The 24,727-nt window shown below is 43.5% G+C and overlaps 1 protein-coding gene across 1 annotated transcript in view; it reads left to right on the forward strand.

Annotated features, from left to right (window-relative positions):
- Positions 1-24,220, forward strand: part of LOC311236465 (polyubiquitin-like) — a gene marked incomplete at its 5' end in the record, with an annotated part of 130,013 nt that extends 105,793 nt beyond the window's left edge. The window contains one exon of the mRNA XM_084324145.1: positions 23,766-24,220. Coding sequence (XP_084180271.1) covers positions 23,766-24,106 — 341 coding nt within the window. The 3' untranslated portion in view covers positions 24,107-24,220. The remainder of the gene's footprint in view (positions 1-23,765) is intronic.
- Between the last annotated feature and the right edge of the window lie 507 nt (positions 24,221-24,727).

Genomic DNA, 24,727 nt, shown 5'->3' on the forward strand with positions numbered 1-24,727 from the left:
GCATATATTGTGTGGGTGATATCATGACTTGTATTCTGCTTACAGAATTTCACTTATTTAGTTTTACAATGTCAAAGCCTAAATCAAAACATTGCCGTATTTCTGCAATCTATGCGCAAAATAATAACAAGTTGAGTTCTAACAAAGAACGTATTACATGCTGGGTGGGCTGATAGAGTAAACTATGATATGAATATGAATATGATATGATATAAGGTATAGGCCTACTGGTCCGTCCGCGAGGATAGCGAGGAGTCGGATAGCCATTAAATGCCATTTGAGAATATAGGCTATTAATGCAAAGCAACGGCCTATAGCCTATACATATTATTTAATGTTTTCATAAGCGTAAAGATACAACAGCTAGATTAATGATCAAGTTAGTTTATTGTGCAGGGTTCGCAGGACTGTGTCATGTCATGTGCTATTATATATGCGCAAGTTACAGTTGCATAATGTAGGCTATGGCTGCTATTATATGTAATTCATATAGGCTACCTAATACCGACAACAAAATAGATTGTATCCTCTACACATCATATTATACCCAATAGCCAATCCATATTCCAGCATGGTTATAATAATGACACACCAAACAGTGGTTAACGAATGGTCTTTATTAGTATTTTGAGCTGTCCAGGCAGAATTGCAGCAATGGTCTTAGGGAGTCGTTGATATCTGACATCACCATGTACAAGTCCGCCAGCATTTTATTTATTATCCCATAACACGGGTTGTGTCTTGTTGGTTCGGCAGCGCCTCTGTGAACAATCTCTCGTGGAGTTTCTCAGAGTTCGCTCGGGTCAGTCCATTATTTCACATCCCATGGGGGTGTTTCATTACCATATGGATAATCGTGCACGAGCATTGACGGTATGAACAAAATGGTATTTATCAACAGGGAGGAGCGTAGGACCCGTGTACGCACAGTTGATAAGTCCGGATTTTTCATTCTAAATTATGTGCTTAAGAACAAAAATAGAACACTTTCTAAGAACTGTTGATAAATGAGGGCCCTGGTTCCTACCCTCTCAGTGAACCGATATTGGATGGGGGTTGGAAGAGAGTTATGTGAAGCTTTGAACATGATTTTGGCAGTTTTAATTTTGATCAAGTCCCATAATTTAAAAGCTGATGCTTGTAAAAACAATGGGGTAGAGTGTTGGTTGTACTTATTAGAAGTATTACCCCATACTTCCAGACAATAATTTAAATATGGGACTACAAGTGCATGGTAGAGGATGAGAAGTGACCTTTGGTTGACAAAATTCTTGGATCGATACATAATCCCCACACTTTTGGCCATCTTAGATTTTACTCTACTGATGTGTGGTTTCCAGCTTATCCTGTCATCTATGATCACACCCAGGAATGTGGTTTGATTTACTCTTTCAATACATACATTGTCTATCATAACTTTCACTGTTGTCACTATTGCGCTTTCCAAATAACATTAATTTAGTTTTACTCAAATTCAACAATTTATTCTCATCAAACCATTTTTTTAACTTGATCAACTCCTGTGTGATCACCTGCAAAAGATCCTGCACATTTTGCCATGAACAAATTATATTAGTGTCATCTGCAAAAAGAATGAATTTCATGATAGATGATACAGTATCGGACCCAAAATTGACCCGTGCGGTACTCCGCAGACGATGTTCATCAGTGTTGACCTATGTTTGTCAATTTGTACAAATTGTTTCCTGTCTTCCAAATAACTTTCCAGCCAATTTAGAACAGTTCCTCTAATACCACATCGATCCAGTTTTTTTAATAATATCAAATCAAATCAAATGTATTTGTAAGGCCCGACAACACATGTTAATGTCCCCATGGGCCGGACACTAACATCTCTGCCTCCCTCTAGGGACCTAAGCCCTATGGTACGGGCTGCTATCACAGTTTGGTTACACATTGTGGATTTAATTTGTAATGTTCTGTTGTCCTGGGCCACCCCTGTCTATGTGTGATGTCACCCCCCTGTTGTGTTGTTGTGTGTCATTGCCGTAGTGTCTAGTTGTGTTTAGTTTGTCATTGCTTTATTGTCTAGGTTGTGTTGTGATTCTGTGTTGGCCAGGGCCCCGTTCCCCGTACCTGGATAACTGAGTTAGCCGGATAACTTTCGGTTAAGTCTGACTTAAGCCGGACTTTCCGGCTCCCCGTACCTGGATTGTCCAAATCACCATGACAACAGATCCAAAAGTTTGAGCCTGGTCGAAAGCAGGGTTTAAGTTCAAGTTAGCTGGATGAACCATCGCCACGCCCCCGCAAAGAAGTGACAGCCCGTTTCCTGAAATTATTCCCACAGTCTACGATCTGCATTATACCATTCTGAATTATGTTTTTGTGCTCCATTCTTCCAGAGGGGGCTTTTGAAATGTAAAATAGACCCAAAATGCTGATACTAAATTCACTTTGTCCTAAATAATGCACGTTATATATACCGTGGCGCTCGCTCGGTGCGATGTACACATTATGTGGTTATTTTAATTGTAACTGGGATTAAGATGTCTGATGAGATGCGCTGTTTGACGGATTTGAGAAATTGAATGAGCCGTTGACGTCACATTAATGATAAAGGATAACGAGATGAAACTTCATTCAAAACAAAGAATATTCTAAACACGGGTCTCTCGTTCATTAATGTATAAACAATGTATTTATCCCATCTGGCCCAGTGGCCCAGCGGTAGTGCTCAATCCTGGCAACCCAGCGACCGGGGTTCGAAACCCCGTGTTTCCAATATAATTTTTTGGAATATAATATTAATGATTATACGCCAAAGTAGCCTAATTTTAAGTTGAAATATTATAAATCTACATGCATTGAGGATGTCATTCTTTATATAGCTCTCAACGTGCACCAAATTGAATTATTCCTACATCGCAAAAAGAAGGGGAAGACTAGGTTTCGAACCCCGGTCGTCTGCGTGAAAGTCAAAAGAAGAACCCGTTAGACCACAGTGGAGATAAGTAAAAGATCGACTATACATCAATCAATGGGAAGAAAGCCGTATCGTTATTTTGTATAACAGTTTAACTAATTATTTTCGCTAGCAAGATCTCATTTGATTATTCAATCCAGCAGGCAAGTTTAAAGAAATATAATCTGATTGATTGAGGTAATGAGGGACTTAAAATTAGCCTATAGATAACGCATTTAACTTGTCGGCGAGGCGATTGAGCCGTACTGCAATATGTTACTAAAGTTTTAAATCAATTAATCAATCAATGCCGCTAGAGAATCAGGATCTCTGCTCTCGACACTTGCTGCCTTCTCGGCTGAGGCGGGCACGCGCACTTATCCTGGGTCTCAAGTCTGGCTTGAGTTAACGAGACTGAATCCACCTTCGAGGAACAGGAAAATCCCGGCTTCAAACATCGGGTTAACTGAATCTGGATAATGACATCTTGATCGACTTAGTTGAACCAGGTACGGGGAACGGGGCCCAGGTGTTCTTGATTGTTAATTAGTTTGGGTATTTAGGTTCTGTCTGTCCTCACTTTCTTGTGTTGGCATTTCCTCCAAGTCATCAGTGTTACCCTTCTCGTCGTTTCTCCTGTGTTCCCCCGTGCCTTGCTGTTTGTAATATGCGCTTGTGAGTAGATAGTCTTTTGTTTATTGTTGTTTCATTTTTCCTTGTTTTACAAATCAGTTCTCTTTCTCCAGCGCCAGCTCGGCTGTGCCGTTTATGCTTTCTTTGGTAACGTACAGTCGTGTTCAGTAAAGTCTGTTTACACGAATCCTGCCGTCTATGCCTCCTCCATTCCGGTCCGCTACCTGTGTTCGCTTCGTCTACCCTCACTACCCACCTATCGTAACACTGGTGTGAAATTCGAAAGCCCTGAGTCTCTTCCTTCAAAAGACTACACTCACTTTTGGCTGCTCCACTTCCTCCTGTCAATATGCGCATGTGGGACATATAAACACATTTACTATCAAATAGCATTGGGTCTCATTATCGAACGAATTTACGACCAAAAATGTCCTCTTAAGCAGATTTCTGCCCATTTTAAGACATATTAGGGCTGGGAGCGCGAGTCGCCAAATTTTCCTCAGATCATATTTGAGCGTGGCTGAGAGCAGATTTAAGAGTGCTGAGGAGCACTCTTATGATTGATTGACTAATCGAAAATGTTATTAACTTGACAGAGTGTGTTCTCATAGTGATTCCTTCATGTTAACGCTACAGGCCTCCTTGGAATTAATTACTTAATCATAATTAAAATAAATATGACAATATTTGTACGATAAGAAATTACGCATTTGATGTCAGAAAAATAAATAATATGGATTCATCTGATCACAGGGCAGCTGCTTAACCATATCTGAACCAGCTATTTTTGGACAAATGTATAATTACATACAAGTCAGAGGTTTTATGTAGGATTGATAGTAACTGTCTAACTGCATATATATCTGATAGTAACTGTCTAACTGCATATATAACTGTGTCCACTAGAGTCCTACTAGAGTCCTACTGTGTCCTACTGTAGAACTGCTGCTCTGCCATGTGAATAATAAACCACGCCAGTTAAGGCTCAAGATAGAAACCATGCCTCTTGACCACATTATTGTCGCCCTATAGCCGGATTCTGTCAACAGGTTATGGGCCCAGATAACGCCGGGGCGAAATAATAAGGGTAGCAAGCTTAGCTGAAGTACAGGCTAGGTTAGAGCCGGGAGCACCGCGTGGCTAGACGCTAGGCCAACAAGAGCTAAAGCTACGCCTACCACCAACGAAGAGGATGGAAAACAAGAGAAGGGGCAAATGGCCCTCATTCAATGGAAAAGCAGAGGACTACGAGCTCTGGGAAGAGCGCATGCTATGCTGCATGCACGGTGCGGGACTGAAGGAGACGATCCTGGCAGCCCCCACGGGAGAACTGACGGCGGAAGAGCAAGCCCTGGACGACCAGCGTAACGCAGACGCGTACTGTGAGTTAGCGCCGCTGCTCGACGACACCAGCCTGGGGCTGATATTCCACGACACAAAAGACAGAGGCCGAGAAAGCCTGGAGGTGTTGAGAGAGCATTACATCGGGCGAGGAAGACCCAGAGTCGTGGCCCTCTACATAGCACTAAAACGGCCCTGAGGAAGGGGCCCACCGAGACTGTGACAGAATACGTCAACAGAGCGGAGAAGATCACGACGCCATTGAGGAGTGCCGGAGAAGCACCAAGCGATGGGCTAATGATGGCGATGATGATGAGAGGACTACCGGAGCTGTACAAACCGTTCACACTCCTGGTAACACACGGTTCAGCGGACATGACGCTGGGACAGTTCAAGGCTAAGTTAAGGAACTTCGAGGCCTCAGAAGATACCCACCCAGCCGCCGAGCGACGCCATGGGAGAGGACCAGGACCACGACGGAACTGGCGTGTTGGCGATGTGGAGAGAAAGGCCATCAGAGGAGCGACTGCACAAAGACTGTCTGGTGTCTGGTGTAGCTTCTGCAAATCCACGGGGCACACAGACAGAGCGTGCATGAAGAAACACGACCAGAGCGCGCGATACGCGCATTGGCAAGATGACGGCCATGGACGAGACGCGGCCATGGACGAGACGGAGGCCACGGACAAAATGGCGGCTACGGACAAAATGGCGGCTACGAACAAAATGGCGACTACGGACAAGATGGCGGCTACGGACAAGATGGCGGCTGTGGACAGGGTGACGACAGCGGACACGATGGCAACGACGGTCGACGTGAGACGAATCGAGACAACGCCCGGAGAATAACGGGACAAGAAGACTGCGCTTTCGGGGCGCGGACGGCGTGCATCGCCGGACCGGCCCAGCTGCAACGGGCCCAGAGAAGGGGACTGATCGTGGACACAGGTGTGTCGTCCCATGTCATCAGCGACAGGAGTCGGTTCAAGAACTTTGACGACACTTTCCACCCGGAGAGGGACAGCATGGAGCTGGCAGACGGGAGACGCACCTACGGATTGGCGCAAGACAGAGGAGACGCAAAGGTATGCCTCACGGACAGTAAGGGGCGCCGGCGTACGGTGACGTTAAAGAACGCTCTCTACGTACCATCGTTCCCACAAGGGCTATTCTCTGTAATGGCTGCTACTGCAAGCGGTGCCAAGGTATTCTTCGATAAAGGTAAAAACGTTCTTGTAGAACCTGACGGTACACGATTTGACATAAAGATGTACCAGAGAATATATTATCTTAAAAAAGAGTGTAATGACAACGACAAGCGTAATGATAATAATGATATGTGTAGCGTGACGGCCAGTCACGATATTCAGACATGGCACAAGATTATGGGTCATTGTAATTACGAGGATTTACTGAAACTGCAAGTAGTGTCAGACGGCATGCACATTGAAGGAGAAAAGCGTAGACCTGACAAAAATTGTGCCGTGTGCAAAACGGGGAAGTTTACTCAACAAGATACAGAAATCCCACAGACGGAGTAAGGGTACCACTTGCATTAGTTGACACGGACCTAGCCGGCCCAGTAAGCAACGAGTCCATAGAAGGTTTTAGATATGTAGCCTTTTACAGATGTGTGCACAGGGGCAGTGTTTGTTTACTTTCTCAAAGCAAAGAGTGACACACTCCAGGCCACGGAGAAATTCCTGGCAGACGTAGCCCCTTATGGTAACGTAAGATGCTTGAGATCCGACAACGAAACCGAGTTCACAAACAGAGTTCCAATCACTGTTGAGAAGGTATAAGATAAGACACGAGACGTCACGTCCATATCCCCCACACCAGAACGGAGTGGCAGAGAGGGAATGGCGCACCCTTTTCGAAATGGATAGGTGTAAGCTAGCAGATAGTAACTTACCTAAGAGCCTATGGCATTATGCGGTGCAAGAAGCCGCTTACACCAGAAACAGGTGCTTTAATAAGCACTCGGGCACCACCCCCCGTATACAGCGCTGACAGGGAAGAAGTGTAATCTAGCCAGAATGCACCGATTTGGATCAGTGTGTTTTGCATACCTGCAGGACAGGGGAAAGCCCAAGCCCAGAGGTGTAAAAGGGTTTTTCGTAGGACACGACAAGGGAAGCCCCGCTTTCCTAGTTTATCATCCCGGTAACGGGAGTGCAGAAACACATGCTAGTCAATCTCCATTATGCTTCAATTACTGTGTGTTCATTCAATTCAATTCAATATTCAATATTAACATTCAGTATTCAATATGGTCTGAATTAACATTCAGTATTCAATATGGTCTGATATTAACATTCAGTATTCAATATGGTCTGATTCAATATTAACATTCAGTATTCAATATGGTCTGATATTAACATTCAGTATTCAATAGTGTCTGATTCAATATTAACATTCAGAATTCAAGTAGAACAGCTAGCTAGCCGTTGTGGACACTCACCTTTCCACAGCTAAACGGTCGACAAGGCACCTTGGTTGAGAAATGCAGGCTTCAGTCTATGTTGTTTAGTCTATCTGTTCAGTACTGTTTCAAATGGCACAATGAGAACTTCTGAGAGAATTGTTGTATGCTGTACACAAATGTTCTAGAATGGTCTATTATGACATCATACTGTGACATCACAAATGTTCTAGAATGTTCTATTATGACATCATACTGTGACATCATAAATGTTCTAGAATGTTTGATTATGACATCATACTGTGACATCACAACGGAACATGTTTGAGGCCCAGTCCACACGAGCGCTGGATTTAATGTAACCGAAGTTTGAAAAAAATAAACCGCTGTCCACACAGGTGAATAACCGTGTATAACCGCATACTCACGGCGGCTGGAAAACCAGCAACCGATACATGTAGTACAATGCCAAAACAGAATGAAAAGCTACATGCTCTGGATACAGAGCATATATTGTGTGGGTGATATCATGACTTGTATTCTGCTTACAGAATTTCACTTATTTAGTTTTACAATGTCAAAGCCTAAATCAAAACATTGCCGTATTTCTGCAATCTATGCGCAAAATAATAACAAGTTGAGTTCTAACAAAGAACGTATTACATGCTGGGTGGGCTGATAGAGTAAACTATGATATGAATATGAATATGATATGATATAAGGTATAGGCCTACTGGTCCGTCCGCGAGGATAGCGAGGAGTCGGATAGCCATTAAATGCCATTTGAGAATATAGGCTATTAATGCAAAGCAACGGCCTATAGCCTATACATATTATTTAATGTTTTCATAAGCGTAAAGATACAACAGCTAGATTAATGATCAAGTTAGTTTATTGTGCAGGGTTCGCAGGACTGTGTCATGTCATGTGCTATTATATATGCGCAAGTTACAGTTGCATAATGTAGGCTATGGCTGCTATTATATGTAATTCATATAGGCTACCTAATACCGACAACAAAATAGATTGTATCCTCTACACATCATATTATACCCAGTAGCCAATCCATATTCCAGCATGGTTATAATAATGACACACCAAACAGTGGTTAACAAACGGTCTTTATTAGTATTTTGAGCTGTCCAGGCAGAATTGCAGCAATGGTCTTAGGGAGTCGTTGATATCTGACATCACCATGTACAAGTCCGCCAGCATTTTATTTATTATCCCATAACACGGGTTGTGTCTTGTTGGTTCGGCAGCGCCTCTGTGAACAATCTCTCGTGGAGTTTCTCAGAGTTCGCTCGGGTCAGTCCATTATTTCACATCCCATGGGGGTGTTTCATTACCATATGGATAATCGTGCACGAGCATTGACGGTATGAACAAAATGGTATTTATCAACAGGGAGGAGCGTAGGACCCGTGTACGCACAGTTGATAAGTCCGGATTTTTCATTCTAAATTATGTGCTTAAGAACAAAAATAGAACACTTTCTAAGAACTGTTGATAAATGAGGGCCCTGGTTCCTACCCTCTCAGTGAACCGATATTGGATGGGGGTTGGAAGAGAGTTATGTGAAGCTTTGAACATGATTTCGGCAGTTTTAATTTTGATCAAGTCCCATAATTTAAAAGCTGATGCTTGTAAAAACAATGGGGTAGAGTGTTGGTTGTACTTATTAGAAGTATTACCCCATACTTCCAGACAATAATTTAAATATGGGACTACAAGTGCATGGTAGAGGATGAGAAGTGACCTTTGGTTGACAAAATTCTTGGATCGATACATAATCCCCACACTTTTGGCCATCTTAGATTTTACTCTACTGATGTGTGGTTGATCATCTATGATCACACCCAGGAATGTGGTTTGATTTACTCTTTCAATACATACATTGTCTATCATAACTTTCACTGTTGTCACTATTGCGCTTTCCAAATAACATTAATTTAGTTTTACTCAAATTCAACAATTTATTCTCATCAAACCATTTTTTTAACTTGATCAACTCCTGTGTGATCACCTGCAAAAGATCCTGCACATTTTGCCATGAACAAATTATATTAGTGTCATCTGCAAAAAGAATGAATTTCATGATAGATGATACAGTATCGGACCCAAAATTGACCCGTGCGGTACTCCGCAGACGATGTTCATCAGTGTTGACCTATGTTTGTCAATTTGTACAAATTGTTTCCTGTCTTCCAAATAACTTTCCAGCCAATTTAGAACAGTTCCTCTAATACCACATCGATCCAGTTTTTTTAATAATATCAAATCAAATCAAATGTATTTGTAAGGCCCGACAACACATGTTAATGTCCCCATGGGCCGGACACTAACATCTCTGCCTCCCTCTAGGGACCTAAGCCCTATGGTACGGGCTGCTATCACAGTTTGGTTACACATTGTGGATTTAATTTGTAATGTTCTGTTGTCCTGGGCCACCCCTGTCTATGTGTGATGTCACCCCCCTGTTGTGTTGTTGTGTGTCATTGCCGTAGTGTCTAGTTGTGTTTAGTTTGTCATTGCTTTATTGTCTAGGTTGTGTTGTGATTCTGTGTTGGCCAGGGCCCCGTTCCCCGTACCTGGATAACTGAGTTAGCCGGATAACTTTCGGTTAAGTCTGACTTAAGCCGGACTTTCCGACTCCCCGTACCTGGATTGTCCAAATCACCATGACAACAGATCCAAAAGTTTGAGCCTGGTCGAAAGCAGGGTTTAAGTTCAAGTTAGCTGGATGAACCATCGCCACGCCCCCGCAAAGAAGTGACAGCCCGTTTCCTGAAATTATTCCCACAGTCTACGATCTGCATTATACCATTCTGAATTATGTTTTTGTGCTCCATTCTTCCAGAGGGGGCTTTTGAAATGTAAAATAGACCCAAAATGCTGATACTAAATTCACTTTGTCCTAAATAATGCACGTTATATATACCGTGGCGCTCGCTCGGTGCGATGTACACATTATGTGGTTATTTTAATTGTAACTGGGATTAAGATGTCTGATGAGATGCGCTGTTTGACGGATTTGAGAAATTGAATGAGCCGTTGACGTCACATTAATGATAAAGGATAACGAGATGAAACTTCATTCAAAACAAAGAATATTCTAAACACGGGTCTCTCGTTCATTAATGTATAAACAATGTATTTATCCCATCTGGCCCAGTGGCCCAGCGGTAGTGCTCAATCCTGGCAACCCAGCGACCGGGGTTCGAAACCCCGTGTTTCCAATATAATTTTTTGGAATATAATATTAATGATTATACGCCAAAGTAGCCTAATTTTAAGTTGAAATATTATAAATCTACATGCATTGAGGATGTCATTCTTTATATAGCTCTCAACGTGCACCAAATTGAATTATTCCTACATCGCAAAAAGAAGGGGAAGACTAGGTTTCGAACCCCGGTCGTCTGCGTGAAAGTCAAAAGAAGAACCCGTTAGACCACAGTGGAGATAAGTAAACAATCGACTATACATCAATCAATGGGAAGAAAGCCGTATCGTTATTTTGTATAACAGTTTAACTAATTATTTTCGCTAGCAAGATCTCATTTGATTATTCAATCCAGCAGGCAAGTTTAAAGAAATATAATCTGATTGATTGAGGTAATGAGGGACTTAAAATTAGCCTATAGATAACGCATTTAACTTGTCGGCGAGGCGATTGAGCCGTACTGCAATATGTTACTAAAGTTTTAAATCAATTAATCAATCAATGCCGCTAGAGAATCAGGATCTCTGCTCTCGACACTTGCTGCCTTCTCGGCTGAGGCGGGCACGCGCACTTATCCTGGGTCTCAAGTCTGGCTTGAGTTAACGAGACTGAATCCACCTTCGAGGAACAGGAAAATCCCGGCTTCAAACATCGGGTTAACTGAATCTGGATAATGACATCTTGATCGACTTAGTTGAACCAGGTACGGGGAACGGGGCCCAGGTGTTCTTGATTGTTAATTAGTTTGGGTATTTAGGTTCTGTCTGTCCTCACTTTCTTGTGTTGGCATTTCCTCCAAGTCATCAGTGTTACCCTTCTCGTCGTTTCTCCTGTGTTCCCCCGTGCCTTGCTGTTTGTAATATGCGCTTGTGAGTAGATAGTCTTTTGTTTATTGTTGTTTCATTTTTCCTTGTTTTACAAATCAGTTCTCTTTCTCCAGCGCCAGCTCGGCTGTGCCGTTTATGCTTTCTTTGGTAACGTACAGTCGTGTTCAGTAAAGTCTGTTTACACGAATCCTGCCGTCTATGCCTCCTCCATTCCGGTCCGCTACCTGTGTTCGCTTCGTCTACCCTCACTACCCACCTATCGTAACACTGGTGTGAAATTCGAAAGCCCTGAGTCTCTTCCTTCAAAAGACTACACTCACTTTTGGCTGCTCCACTTCCTCCTGTCAATATGCGCATGTGGGACATATAAACACATTTACTATCAAATAGCATTGGGTCTCATTATCGAACGAATTTACGACCAAAAATGTCCTCTTAAGCAGATTTCTGCCCATTTTAAGACATATTAGGGCTGGGAGCGCGAGTCGCCAAATTTTCCTCAGATCATATTTGAGCGTGGCTGAGAGCAGATTTAAGAGTGCTGAGGAGCACTCTTATGATTGATTGACTAATCGAAAATGTTATTAACTTGACAGAGTGTGTTCTCATAGTGATTCCTTCATGTTAACGCTACAGGCCTCCTTGGAATTAATTACTTAATCATAATTAAAATAAATATGACAATATTTGTACGATAAGAAATTACGCATTTGATGTCAGAAAAATAAATAATATGGATTCATCTGATCACAGGGCAGCTGCTTAACCATATCTGAACCAGCTATTTTTGGACAAATGTATAATTACATACAAGTCAGAGGTTTTATGTAGGATTGATAGTAACTGTCTAACTGCATATATATCTGATAGTAACTGTCTAACTGCATATATAACTGTGTCCACTAGAGTCCTACTAGAGTCCTACTGTGTCCTACTGTAGAACTGCTGCTCTGCCATGTGAATAATAAACCACGCCAGTTAAGGCTCAAGATAGAAACCATGCCTCTTGACCACATTATTGTCGCCCTATAGCCGAATTCTGTTAACAGGTTATGGGCCCAGATAACGCCGGGGCGAAATAATAAGGGTAGCAAGCTTAGCTGAAGTACAGGCTAGGTTAGAGCCGGGAGCACCGCGTGGCTAGACGCTAGGCCAACAAGAGCTAAAGCTACGCCTACCACCAACGAAGAGGATGGAAAACAAGAGAAGGGGCAAATGGCCCTCATTCAATGGAAAAGCAGAGGACTACGAGCTCTGGGAAGAGCGCATGCTATGCTGCATGCACGGTGCGGGACTGAAGGAGACGATCCTGGCAGCCCCCACGGGAGAACTGACGGCGGAAGAGCAAGCCCTGGACGACCAGCGTAACGCAGACGCGTACTGTGAGTTAGCGCCGCTGCTCGACGACACCAGCCTGGGGCTGATATTCCACGACACAAAAGACAGAGGCCGAGAAAGCCTGGAGGTGTTGAGAGAGCATTACATCGGGCGAGGAAGACCCAGAGTCGTGGCCCTCTACATAGCACTAAAACGGCCCTGAGGAAGGGGCCCACCGAGACTGTGACAGAATACGTCAACAGAGCGGAGAAGATCACGACGCCATTGAGGAGTGCCGGAGAAGCACCAAGCGATGGGCTAATGATGGCGATGATGATGAGAGGACTACTGGAGCTGTACAAACCGTTCACACTCCTGGTAACACACGGTTCAGCGGACATGACGCTGGGACAGTTCAAGGCTAAGTTAAGGAACTTCGAGGCCTCAGAAGATACCCACCCAGCCGCCGAGCGACGCCATGGGAGAGGACCAGGACCACGACGGAACTGGCGTGTTGGCGATGCGGAGAGAAAGGCCATCAGAGGAGCGACTGCACAAAGACTGTCTGGTGTCTGGTGTAGCTTCTGCAAATCCACGGGGCACACAGACAGAGCGTGCATGAAGAAACACGACCAGAGCGCGCAATACGCGCATTGGCAAGATGACGGCCATGGACGAGACGCGGCCATGGACGAGACGGAGGCCACGGACAAAATGGCGGCTACGGACAAAATGGCGGCTACGGACAAAATGGCGACTACGGACAAGATGGCGGCTACGGACAAGATGGCGGCTGTGGACAGGGTGACGACAGCGGACACGATGGCAACGACGGTCGACGTGAGACGAATCGAGACAACGCCCGGAGAATAACGGGACAAGAAGACTGCGCTTTCGGGGTGCGGACGGCGTGCATCGCCGGACCGGCCCAGCTGCAACGGGCCCAGAGAAGGGGACTGATCGTGGACACAGGTGCGTCGTCCCATGTCATCAGCGACAGGAGTCGGTTCAAGAACTTTGACACTTTCCACCCGGAGAGGGACAGCATGGAGCTGGCAGACGGGAGACGCACCTACGGATGGGCGCAAGACAGAGGAGACGCAAAGGTATGCCTCACGGACAGTAAGGGGCGCCGGCGTACGGTGACGTTAAAGAACGCTCTCTACGTACCATCGTTCCCACAAGGGCTATTCTCTGTAATGGCTGCTACTGCAAGCGGTGCCAAGGTATTCTTCGATAAAGGTAAAAACGTTCTTGTAGAACCTGACGGTACACGATTTGACATAAAGATGTACCAGAGAATATATTATCTTAAAAAAGAGTGTAATGACAACGACAAGCGTAATGATAATAATGATATGTGTAGCGTGACGGCCAGTCACGATATTCAGACATGGCACAAGATTATGGGTCATTGTAATTATGAGGATTTACTGAAACTGCAAGTAGTGTCAGACGGCATGCACATTGAAGGAGAAAAGCGTAGACCTGACAAAAATTGTGCCGTGTGCAAAACGGGGAAGTTTACTCAACAAGATACAGAAATCCCACAGACGGAGTAAGGGTACCACTTGCATTAGTTGACACGGACCTAGCCGGCCCAGTAAGCAACGAGTCCATAGAAGGTTTTAGATATGTAGCCTTTTACAGATGTGTGCACAGGGGCAGTGTTTGTTTACTTTCTCAAAGCAAAGAGTGACACACTCCAGGCCACGGAGAAATTCCTGGCAGACGTAGCCCCTTATGGTAACGTAAGATGCTTGAGATCCGACAACGAAACCGAGTTCACAAACAGAGTTCCAATCACTGTTGAGAAGGTATAAGATAAGACACGAGACGTCACGTCCATATCCCCCACACCAGAACGGAGTGGCAGAGAGGGAATGGCGCACCCTTTTCGAAATGGATAGGTGTAAGCTAGCAGATAGTAACTTACCTAAGAGCCTATGGCATTATGCGGTGCAAGAAGCCGCTTACACCAGAAACAGGTGCTTTAATAAGCACTCGGGCACCACCCCCCGTATACAGCGCTGACAGGGAAGAAGTGTAATCTAGCCAGAATGCACCGATTTGGATCAGTGTGTTTTGCGTACCTGCAGGACAGGGGAAAGCCCAAGCCCAGAGGTGTAAAAGGGTTTTTCGTAGGACACGACAAGGGAAGCCCCGCTTTCCTAGTTTATCATCCCGGTAACGGGAGTGCAGAAACACATGCTAGTCAATCTCCATTATGCTTCAATTACTGTGTGTTCATTCAATTCAATTCAATATTCAATATTAACATTCAGTATTCAATATGGTCTGAATTAACATTCAGTATTCAATATGGTCTGATATTAACATTCAGTATTCAATATGGTCTGATTCAATATTAACATTCAGTATTCAATATGGTCTGATATTAACATTCAGTATTCAATAGTGTCTGATTCAATATTAACATTCAGAATTCAAGTAGAACAGCTAGCTAGCCGTTGTGGACACTCACCTTTCCACAGCTAAACGGTCGACAAGGCACCTTGGTTGAGAAATGCAGGCTTCAGTCTATGTTGTTTAGTCTATCTGTTCAGTACTGTTTCAAATGGCACAATGAGAACTTCTGAGAGAATTGTTGTATGCTGTACACAAATGTTCTAGAATGGTCTATTATGACATCATACTATGACATCACAAATGTTCTAGAATGTTCTATTATGACATCATACTGTGACATCATAAATGTTCTAGAATGTTTGATTATGACATCATACTGTGACATCACAACGGAACATGTTTGAGGCCCAGTCCACACGAGCGCTGGATTTAATGTAACCGAAGTTTGAAAAAAATAAACCGCTGTCCACACAGGTGAATAACCGTGTATAACCGCATACTCACGGCGGCTGGAAAACCAGCAACCGATACATGTAGTACAATGCCAAAGCAGTAGGCGGCGATGTTGTTCAGACATGAAGGCCATTTCAACCAATCAGAAAAGGTTGAACGCTCACTACACGTCCTGCTTAAAATCAAAACAAAGCCGCCTTCTTTAAATACCCTTGCGTTTTAGCCAACGGAGCATATATTTTCCAGCAAAGAAAGAAAGTCCAATAAACAAACCCCTGGGTACCTGAATCTGACTGTGTGTTCTGCCTCTCATTTGTTGATGAAACAAAACCAACAGCAACACAATTTACCACCAAAAGCGGATAGTTTAGTCTCACAAAAAAGATCTCCGGTGTGTATATAGCTTACATGCTAACGTAATAATGTAACGTTAACGCTACTATAATGAATGGATGCAAACGTTATTTAACACATTGCAGAATGGGTACAATACAATACGACTCAATACAAACAATTGTTAAGGGAATGCAGTCTGGACTGGGTTCCTTATAACAATAACTTGACAACACATGAGTTTAGTTTAGTCGCAGCTACAGGTTTTACTCTGGTCGGGTCAGGAATGCGACAACAGAGATCAGTCGATCACAACACTCTTCAACAATACGTTTCGAACAAAAGTTTGTTACAATCATTTTCATATAACGCTACTTGGGACAGCTCTGGTGTAAACACTGGTGTAGCTGGCTCTGCTCTAATCACTCTAACCCAGTGCTTCTCAAACTTTTTTTTGGCCCCCCCCCCCCCCCCCCTCGCCCCAACAAAATAGTCATGAAATGGGCCATGTTTAAATTAATTGAAATAACACCAATATCGTGACCTTTCAAATTGGCCCTATATTTTGTTTTCAGAGCTGTCATGGATGAAAAGCCAGCTTCACACAGATACTGTGAGGATTGGTTCGTTCCCCGCCACACGCTCCTTTAAGGTACTGTGTTTGATTGGTGCATTCCCCGCCACACGCTTCTGGAGCGATTACCAATTTCATCACGCACCTGTCTTAGTTTGTGATTAACGCCCCAGAGGCTTCATATACTGGGACCTTCTTTCAATCGATGTCGGGTCGTTTTGAATACTTCTGCTTCTGCCTGTGTTCCCCCGTTGCTGTGCCTCGTCTACTTTCCCTCCAGGACATCTGTGGATTTCCGCTGGTGAAAACCTTGTTCCCCCGTTTGGAGCTGCGCCTCGTTTACCCACTTTACGCGTTTGCGCTTGGTGAGTTGGAACCAAACCCTTTTTGGATTATTCTGTTTTGTGTGTTTGAAGAACACTGAAGAGTATCATTTTTGCTTGCACTGGACTCAGCTAAGTTGTGTGTTTAAAGGAGACACTGAAGAGTATCATTTTTTGCTTGCACTGGACTCAGCTGAATTGTGTGTTTAGAAGAGACACTGAAGAGTATCGTTTTTGTTTGCACTGAACTCAGCTAAATTGTGTGTTGTGGAGAACACTGAAGATTATCGTTTTTTGTTTGTTCTGGACTCAGCTAAGGGAGGAGGGAACCGCACTGCCTCTGTGTTATGTTGGACTGTTATTGATCTCTCTCTCTCTCTCTCCGTTTCCACCTCGAGTTGAAGCTGGGAGTATCTGCAGAGCCGCTACGGCGTCAACACCGATTCCCCACCTCTAACACCAAGAGGATCTGCAGAGCCGCAGATAACTCTGCCGAAGGCAGTCTCCCTTTTTGTTTCAAAATTGTTACTTGACTCCTTTTTGACTCTGTAAATAAATATGCCCTAGTATTTGGCTAACTCTGAACTACCTGTCTGTGCCGTGCGTTTGAGGTCGGTTTCAAACCCTAACAGATACTGTATGTCAGGGGTGTCAAACTCATTTTCACAGAGGGCCACATCAGCATTATGGTGAATGAATGAATGAATGAAAACTTTATTTAACAGATTGCAGAATGGGTACAATACAGTACGGCTCAATACACACAATTGTTAAGGGGATGCAGACCTGAGAAAGACGTTTGTCTTGTTTCCATCAGGGTCCCATACCGTGCAGCAAAGGGAACCGCTCCCGCCTACCTCCGGTCAATGGTCTCTAACTACACACCCTCAAGACCCCTACGCTCTGCATCTTCTGGCCGCCTCAGACTTACTCCTATCCAAGCTCCCGGAGGGTCATCAAAGAGAAGCCGCCTATTCTCAGTCCTTGCCCCACAATGGTGGAATGAACTACCCATCCCAGTTAGGACAGCCGAATCCCGTCCAATCTTTCGCCGTCGACTAAAGACTCACTTCTTCAACCATTATCTGAAATGAAAAAAAAAAGAAAAAAAAAAAGAGATCTAACCCTGACTAACCTTACTGTCATGCACTTGTCCTAATAAACTAACCTACACTGTAACACGCAACACTTGATGAACATTGTTACTCAGCTGATAGAGTTGTACCCTTCTTGCTGTCTTGTCGTACAGAACTTGTAAGTCGCTTTGGATAAAAGCGTCAGCTAAATGACTAAATGTAAATGTAAATGTAAATGTCCCCCATTTTCAATTCATATAGACATTTATGACATACACAACATACATGACATTTATGGCATAGGGACATATAGGTATTTAGTACTGATACATTTGTGACATAAACGGTATTCAAATATACAGTACTGTTACCCCTAGATCCTGACAGAGTATATACATATGATGGGGAGGGGACTGTACATTAGGAGGGGGTGGGTGGGTGGGAGAGAGATATACATACGGCGGGGAGGGAATATATACATGCGGTGAGGAGGAGACTGTCTATTAGGAGGTGGTGGGGGTTTTGGGCATTTACGGTGGCCAGTTTCAAATTGCAGCCTCCCGTAGGTGCTCTTTAAGAGCGGTTTTGAATGTGGGTAGGGATTCACATTCCTTTACAGCTTTGGGTAGGGCGTTCCACATTGATGTGGCATAATTGCGAAACGTATTTAGTCCCTTGTTTGAGCCGAATCTGGGTTTAACATGATTTGTTGAGCTTCCTCTGGTGTAGTGGTTGTGGTATTCACTGACCTTTGGGAAGTATTTTGACATGTACATGGGTACCTTAGTCGTATAGTGTATCTTGTAGACCAGGCCCATTGCAAGTTGCTGTACTCTGTCGTCTACTCTAAGCCATCCTAGGTTGTCAAAGTGGGCAGGGGTGAGGTGGGTTCTGGGGGTAAGGTCCAGTAGTAGTCTGACCAGTTTGTTTTGTGATGTTTGTAATTTTGTTTTAAGCGCCTTTGAGGTGCTTTGGTACCAGGAGGTGCACGCATAGTCGTAGTACCCTTGAATGAGTGCTCCTGCCAGAGTCTTCAGGGTATTCTTGTTTACCAGAGAGGAGATCCGGTACAAGAATCTAGTTTGTTGGTTGACTTTTCTTATTACATTGGATGCCATTTTGTCACAGGAAAGATTTGCCTCTAGGATGGAACCCAGGTAGGTAATTTCGTCTTTCCTTGTGACAATATTGTCACCCACTGCAACTGAGAAGCCGTCGGTCTTGCTGAGTTTGTTATTTGAACCGAAGAGAATGGACTCTGTTTTGCCCATGTGTAATGATAGTTTGTTATCAGCGAGGCCATATTCAGATTTTGCCTAGTTCCGAGCTGAGGGTTTTTTCAACCTGCAACTTGTTCTTGTCAGAGACCAGCAGGGCTGAGTCGTCCGCAAACAGGAACAAGTTGCAGTCACAGGCTGACGACATGTCATTTGCATAAATTAGGAAGAGTAGCGGTCCTAGTATGCTTCCTTGTGGAACACCACAGCTCACTGTGAGGGGGGGGGGATAGAGTACCGTTTACCTCTACCATCTGTTCTCTCCCCTCCAGGTAGGATTGCATCCAGCTCACTGATAAGCTATCAACACCAATTGCTTTTAGCTTGTCAATCAGAATGGAGTGATTGACAGTGTCGAAGGCCTTTTGTAGGTCCAGCATGACCATGCAGCAGTATTTGCCCGCGTCCACCTCTTGTCTGATGTGGTCGTTCAAATAGAGGAGGCATGAGTCAGTGGAGTGGGACGTTCTGAAGCCAGATTGGAATTCGTAGATTCGATTTTTTCCCGCCAGGTACTTTTCGACCTGTTCGAAGACTATTTTCTCCATGACTTTCGAGATGGAGGTAAGAATAGAAACAGGGCGGTAGTTGCCTGGGTCTAATTTTGCTTCCCTTTTTGTGCAGAGGGGTCACTCTCGCAATTTTGAAGTCCTTGGGGACGTGTCCCTGTTTTATAGAGAGGTTTATTATGTGAGTGATGACTGGGGTGATGGCGGCTGCTGCGTCTCTGAGGAATTTGGAGGGGATGTTGTCATGGCCAGTGGCCTTGTTTTGTTGGAGGGCGCTAAATTTTTTGAGTACCTCATCGGTTGTTACCATTTCAAGTTTGAAGTCGTCTTTGTGGACCCCTAGGTTTTTGTAGTATGCTACTATGTGTTCTACCCCATAATGCCCTGAGTGGGAGGGTAGTTTGTTTACCAGTGTTGTGGCTGTTTGTGAAGATGTTTAAGTAATTGGCTACATCCAGCTTGTCTGTGATGAGCGTGTTGTCCGTCTTTATGTTTATGTTTGAGAATCTGGTTTTCTCAAAGGGCCAAAGGCTGTATAAATGTTAATGTAATGTAAAATAAATGTAGCTACTCATTTACATATTGTTAAACATGTTGTTTCTGTATTTATTACTTATTCAAGTTATACATATTGCATATGCATTTGCATAGATGTAAAAATATATGTTAGCTTATGTTATTTTAACAAATAATTTTTGTTTATCAGAACCCCATATTACTCCATCAATCAATGATCAAACCATTCAAGTAAATAACAAAGAAGAATATCATCAAATACAAGCTATGACATTAAGTTTGTTCAAAACCTTTTTGTCACAGTCAAGAGGGGCAGAACTAACAACTGTGAGCTGCAAAGAACACGTGGGACAGATGTAGCAGATGTTACAAAAACAAATGGCTGCACACAACCTTGCAGAGGCCATACATCCAACTAATGGAAGATAGTTTAATTAACAGATTGCAGAATGGGTACAGTACAGTACAGCTCAATACACACAATTGTTAATGGGATGCAGACCAGAGAAAGACTTTCGACTTGTTTACATCAGGGTCCCCCATTTTCAATTCGTAATGAAATTGCTATTATGTGTCTGCATGAACGTACTCAAAAATAACAAAATAAGGGTTGTCTCAGTTCACAACTATATTGGTCAAGTTTTGGGTGGGACTTGTTTGCGTCCCTACAGCTTCTTATTCAATTGAGCGGGATGCTCGGTTATGTCACACAGCCAGTTTGCATCTGACCGTTCAGACAATATTTCTTCAACCCTTTGTTACCTATTCCGACTGGATCTTTTTTGTATTTTGGGCTGTAAAATTGTCAAAGAATGTCTGAGGAGTTAGTGCTTTTGGCTTTTTTCCTTTGTTACTTCATCAATACCTCAGATGTTCAACACACATGTATGTGTAAGAATGTGTAATAACTAAGGCTGTCAAAGTTAAAGCTTTATTAACGCATTAACCCACAATTATTTTAACGCCGCTATTTTTTTAACCCAAGATTAATGTTTAAATAATAATTAAAAAAAAAAATTACCAGAGCTCTTGGGGGCCACATCAAATGACGTGGCGGGCCACATTTGGCCCGCAGGGCATGAGTTTGACACATATGCTGTATGTGGTGCTGAATGGTATCAACACCTTAACTGCTGCATCATGAGATACTTGGTGGGTCTTGAGATGAGATACTTGGTACTCAGCACCACACTCTGAAACTAGCTCTCTAGGTGGTATCAGATGAGATTTCAAAGAGTTCTTCCAAGAGTTTGGATGGAGATGTGTCAGGAAGCTTTGTCTCAATGTTGTCTGTAAAGGTTTTTTTTATCCAGAGTAACTTGGTGATCCTTTTCTTTATTTTATTAAATAATGATTTTCAGATTTTGAGAAATGGTATTTTCATGGAGAACAGTGCAGCTGCAACATATAGCACTTTAATGATAATTTTCTGTAATAAAAAAAAAAAAAAAAATTAATTAATCTCAAGGCCCCCCCTGTCATGCCTCTGCGCCCCCCACTTTGAGAAACACTGCTCTAACCCCATGCTCGGTTGCTAACTTGCTATTGTTTGCGACAGTCTGCCGTGAACATGGGAAATAATTGCGACAGCTCTGCTGTAAACACTGGGAATAACCTCGGTTGCTATGCCCACTGCAACCGGGATGTGCGCAAAACTTCACCCTGGACTCCGGTTTTCAAAGACCGCGGTTGCAGTGTAGCAAAACCCCGGTTGTGTGTGCCCGAACAGTGCAACTGCGCACATACAATCATGTTTACATTAAATCCAGCGCTTGTGTGGACTGGGCCTGAGTTCCATTTGAATAATTCAAACTTCGTCAGGGTTCTTCGAACGGACGTTCGAACCTTCGTTTTTAATTAAAAAAGTAAAATAAAAAATAAATGTGTTATAAATTCTTTTTTTTTCTTCTTTTTTATATCCTCAAACTAAATCCTCAATTTGAATAAAGTTATTTAAACTTCGTCAGGGTTCTTCGAACGGATGTTTGAACCTTTGTTTTTAATCTAAACATTTAAAGGGGAGATGAAGCATAGCGATAAACACATAGTCATAGCATCAAATTAGTATTTAGATAAACCACAGAAAAAATCACGTTATAAAAATAAGGCGTTTCTAAGAAAAAACGATTTGTAATGTCCATTTATGTAGCATTTATGAACATGTGCGCCGCCATTTTGTTGCTGACGTCACGGTGTTGGTTTGGTGTATACACTGCTAGTTAGCTGCATAGTAAACATGGACTGTCGGGTCAGTCAAATGTTGCCTACCAAACAACGGCACCGCAGTGGTTCTTTTTGTATTGCTCCTGGCTGTTCAAACAAATTTTACCGTGTGAAAGAGAGAGGAAAGTTGGTTAATTTCCACAAACTACCAGTGAAAAAAACAGTGTTGTTGGCACGTTGGCTCAGGCTGGCTGCACTCAGGCGGCGCGATCAGCCTGTTGGACAGGGAATGAAGATCTCCAGCGAACACTTCATTGCCTCGGATTATGTTGTTGGGGGTGGAAGGTTTGTCCAGAAGACCACTAATCAGCTGAAGCCTGATGCGGTTCCCTCGGTCTTCGACAGACAGACCGGCACAGGCAGTTCAGCGTCGCGGAGCATTTAGCCTGCTGGCTACCTAGCTCCACTTCAACCAGTACCGGGAGCTCCAGCAGCTTGTCAATGTGCTAATAGCCTCAGCAACCTAACGTTAGCTGGCTCCAGCAGATCAACAAGCTTCACATTTTAAGGATTTCACATTTTATTATAGGACCCTGTCTTACACAAGGTACACAACAAACAAACTAGGATCACATTGTTCACTGCTTCATCTCCACTTTAAATAAAAAAATGTATCTCATTTTTTTAAATGAATTTTTTTTTTCTTTTTTTTTATATCCTCAAACTAAATCCTTAATTTGAATAAAGTGATTACTCTGATTAAATTAGTATTTTTTCTTTTATTAAATCAACTTTCCAGCCCCCTGTCAACTGTCAAATGATGTCAACTGTCAACCTGAATTAAAATTCAGGTGGCCAGTTTCCTCATTTAACTTTTCCGTCAATGCCAACTGAAGAATGCATTGTGCTCTCCGGCCCGGAAAACGCGTGGATTATGTATTTACAGTACCCAACACTGTAATCAATAAGCGTGATCGATATTTGAAATGGCGATCAGGAATTGGAATTATCTTTTTGGATAACATCTGATCTAAGGTAAGGAATCTATTTTACCAGTCTTAGGGCCCGCGTCCAATTACCGAATTTTTATGACCGCAAGCATCTTTTTTCAATTGATCCCAATGGGGACAGAGCGTATGCTGCCGCCTATAGGAAATGCGCTGCAGTCGGCTTCTTTTTTCAGCGCCTTTCAGCTTTTTCTTGTGGCCGCACCCAGCGTTTAAAGTTGAACCTTTCTTAACTTTTCAGAGCGATGCGCTGAACTCATTTTCAGACAACCAATCACAGCCATTCATATCTACCACTCTGTTTGTAACCTGACACCGGAGTTGCCTGCCTGTCTTGGCTGTCTACCCACAAGAGACGGGCCATTGAGATTCAAGCACAACAAGCACGACAAAGCACAAATACACTAATAACTACACGAATACACTACTAAAAAGCTAATAAAAAGAAAAGTCCGAACTGTGGTGTCAGGCAATAACTATATAGCTGGTAAGCAGCTGGAAGATGGCCGCACCCTCTCCGACTACAACATCCAGAAGGAGTCCACCCTCCATCTTGTGCTCCGACTGAGGGGAGGAATGCAGATCTTCGTGAAGACCCTAACTGGCAAGACCATCACCCTGGAGGTAGAGCCCAGCGACACCATCGAGAACGTTAAGGCCAAGATCCAGGACAAGGAAGGCATCCCTCCAGACCAGCAGCGTTTGATCTTCGCTGGTAAGCAGCTGGAAGACGGCCGCACCCTCTCCGACTACAACATCCAGAAGGAGTCCACTCTTCACCTGGTTCTGCGCCTCCGTGGTGGCAACTAAGTCGCTTCTGCTCTTAACGATGTCTCACCCCCTTCCCCTTCTCTCTTCCTACCCTTATTCCCTCCCTAAATCTTCTTGTGCCCATTCCCTAATAAAGTTCAAGCATTCCTGAAATGTCTTGTCGCCTTGTGTTTTTTCTTTTATAAAACCTTTTATTCATGATGTTGGCACCTGTCGGTATAGTAGCTTCTCTTGGGTGCCAGAATATGCTTTTACTCTAGCTATTTTAGAATTGAATCCATGGGCACTTTGCACAAGATGTGAAGTTGGAAGACATGATTACTTAAAGATGAGATGGTGGCAGGTATTTACTGGAATAGAGACCACCTGGCCCTCATGCATCAACGTGGACTTTGAACTTGACCTACTTCCACACGTAAGCACGGAATGTAGAACTAGCGTACGCACAGGGAAGTCGGCATTCATCACACGTGCGTACGCAGGCTCTATGGTCCTCCGTGTTGATGAATACCACTTTGTTCTACCGTCAATGCTCGTGCATGATTATCCATATATGGTCATGAAAATGAGGAAACACCCCCCATGGGATGTGAAATAATGGACCGACCCGAGCGGGACTCCGAGAAACTCCACGGAGAATTCACTGCTGTCGAACCAAGA

The sequence above is a fragment of the Notolepis coatsorum genome, assembly GCF_963971535.1.
Source record: "Notolepis coatsorum genome assembly, chromosome: 11".
Classification (NCBI taxonomy): Eukaryota; Metazoa; Chordata; class Actinopteri; order Aulopiformes; family Paralepididae; genus Notolepis; species Notolepis coatsorum.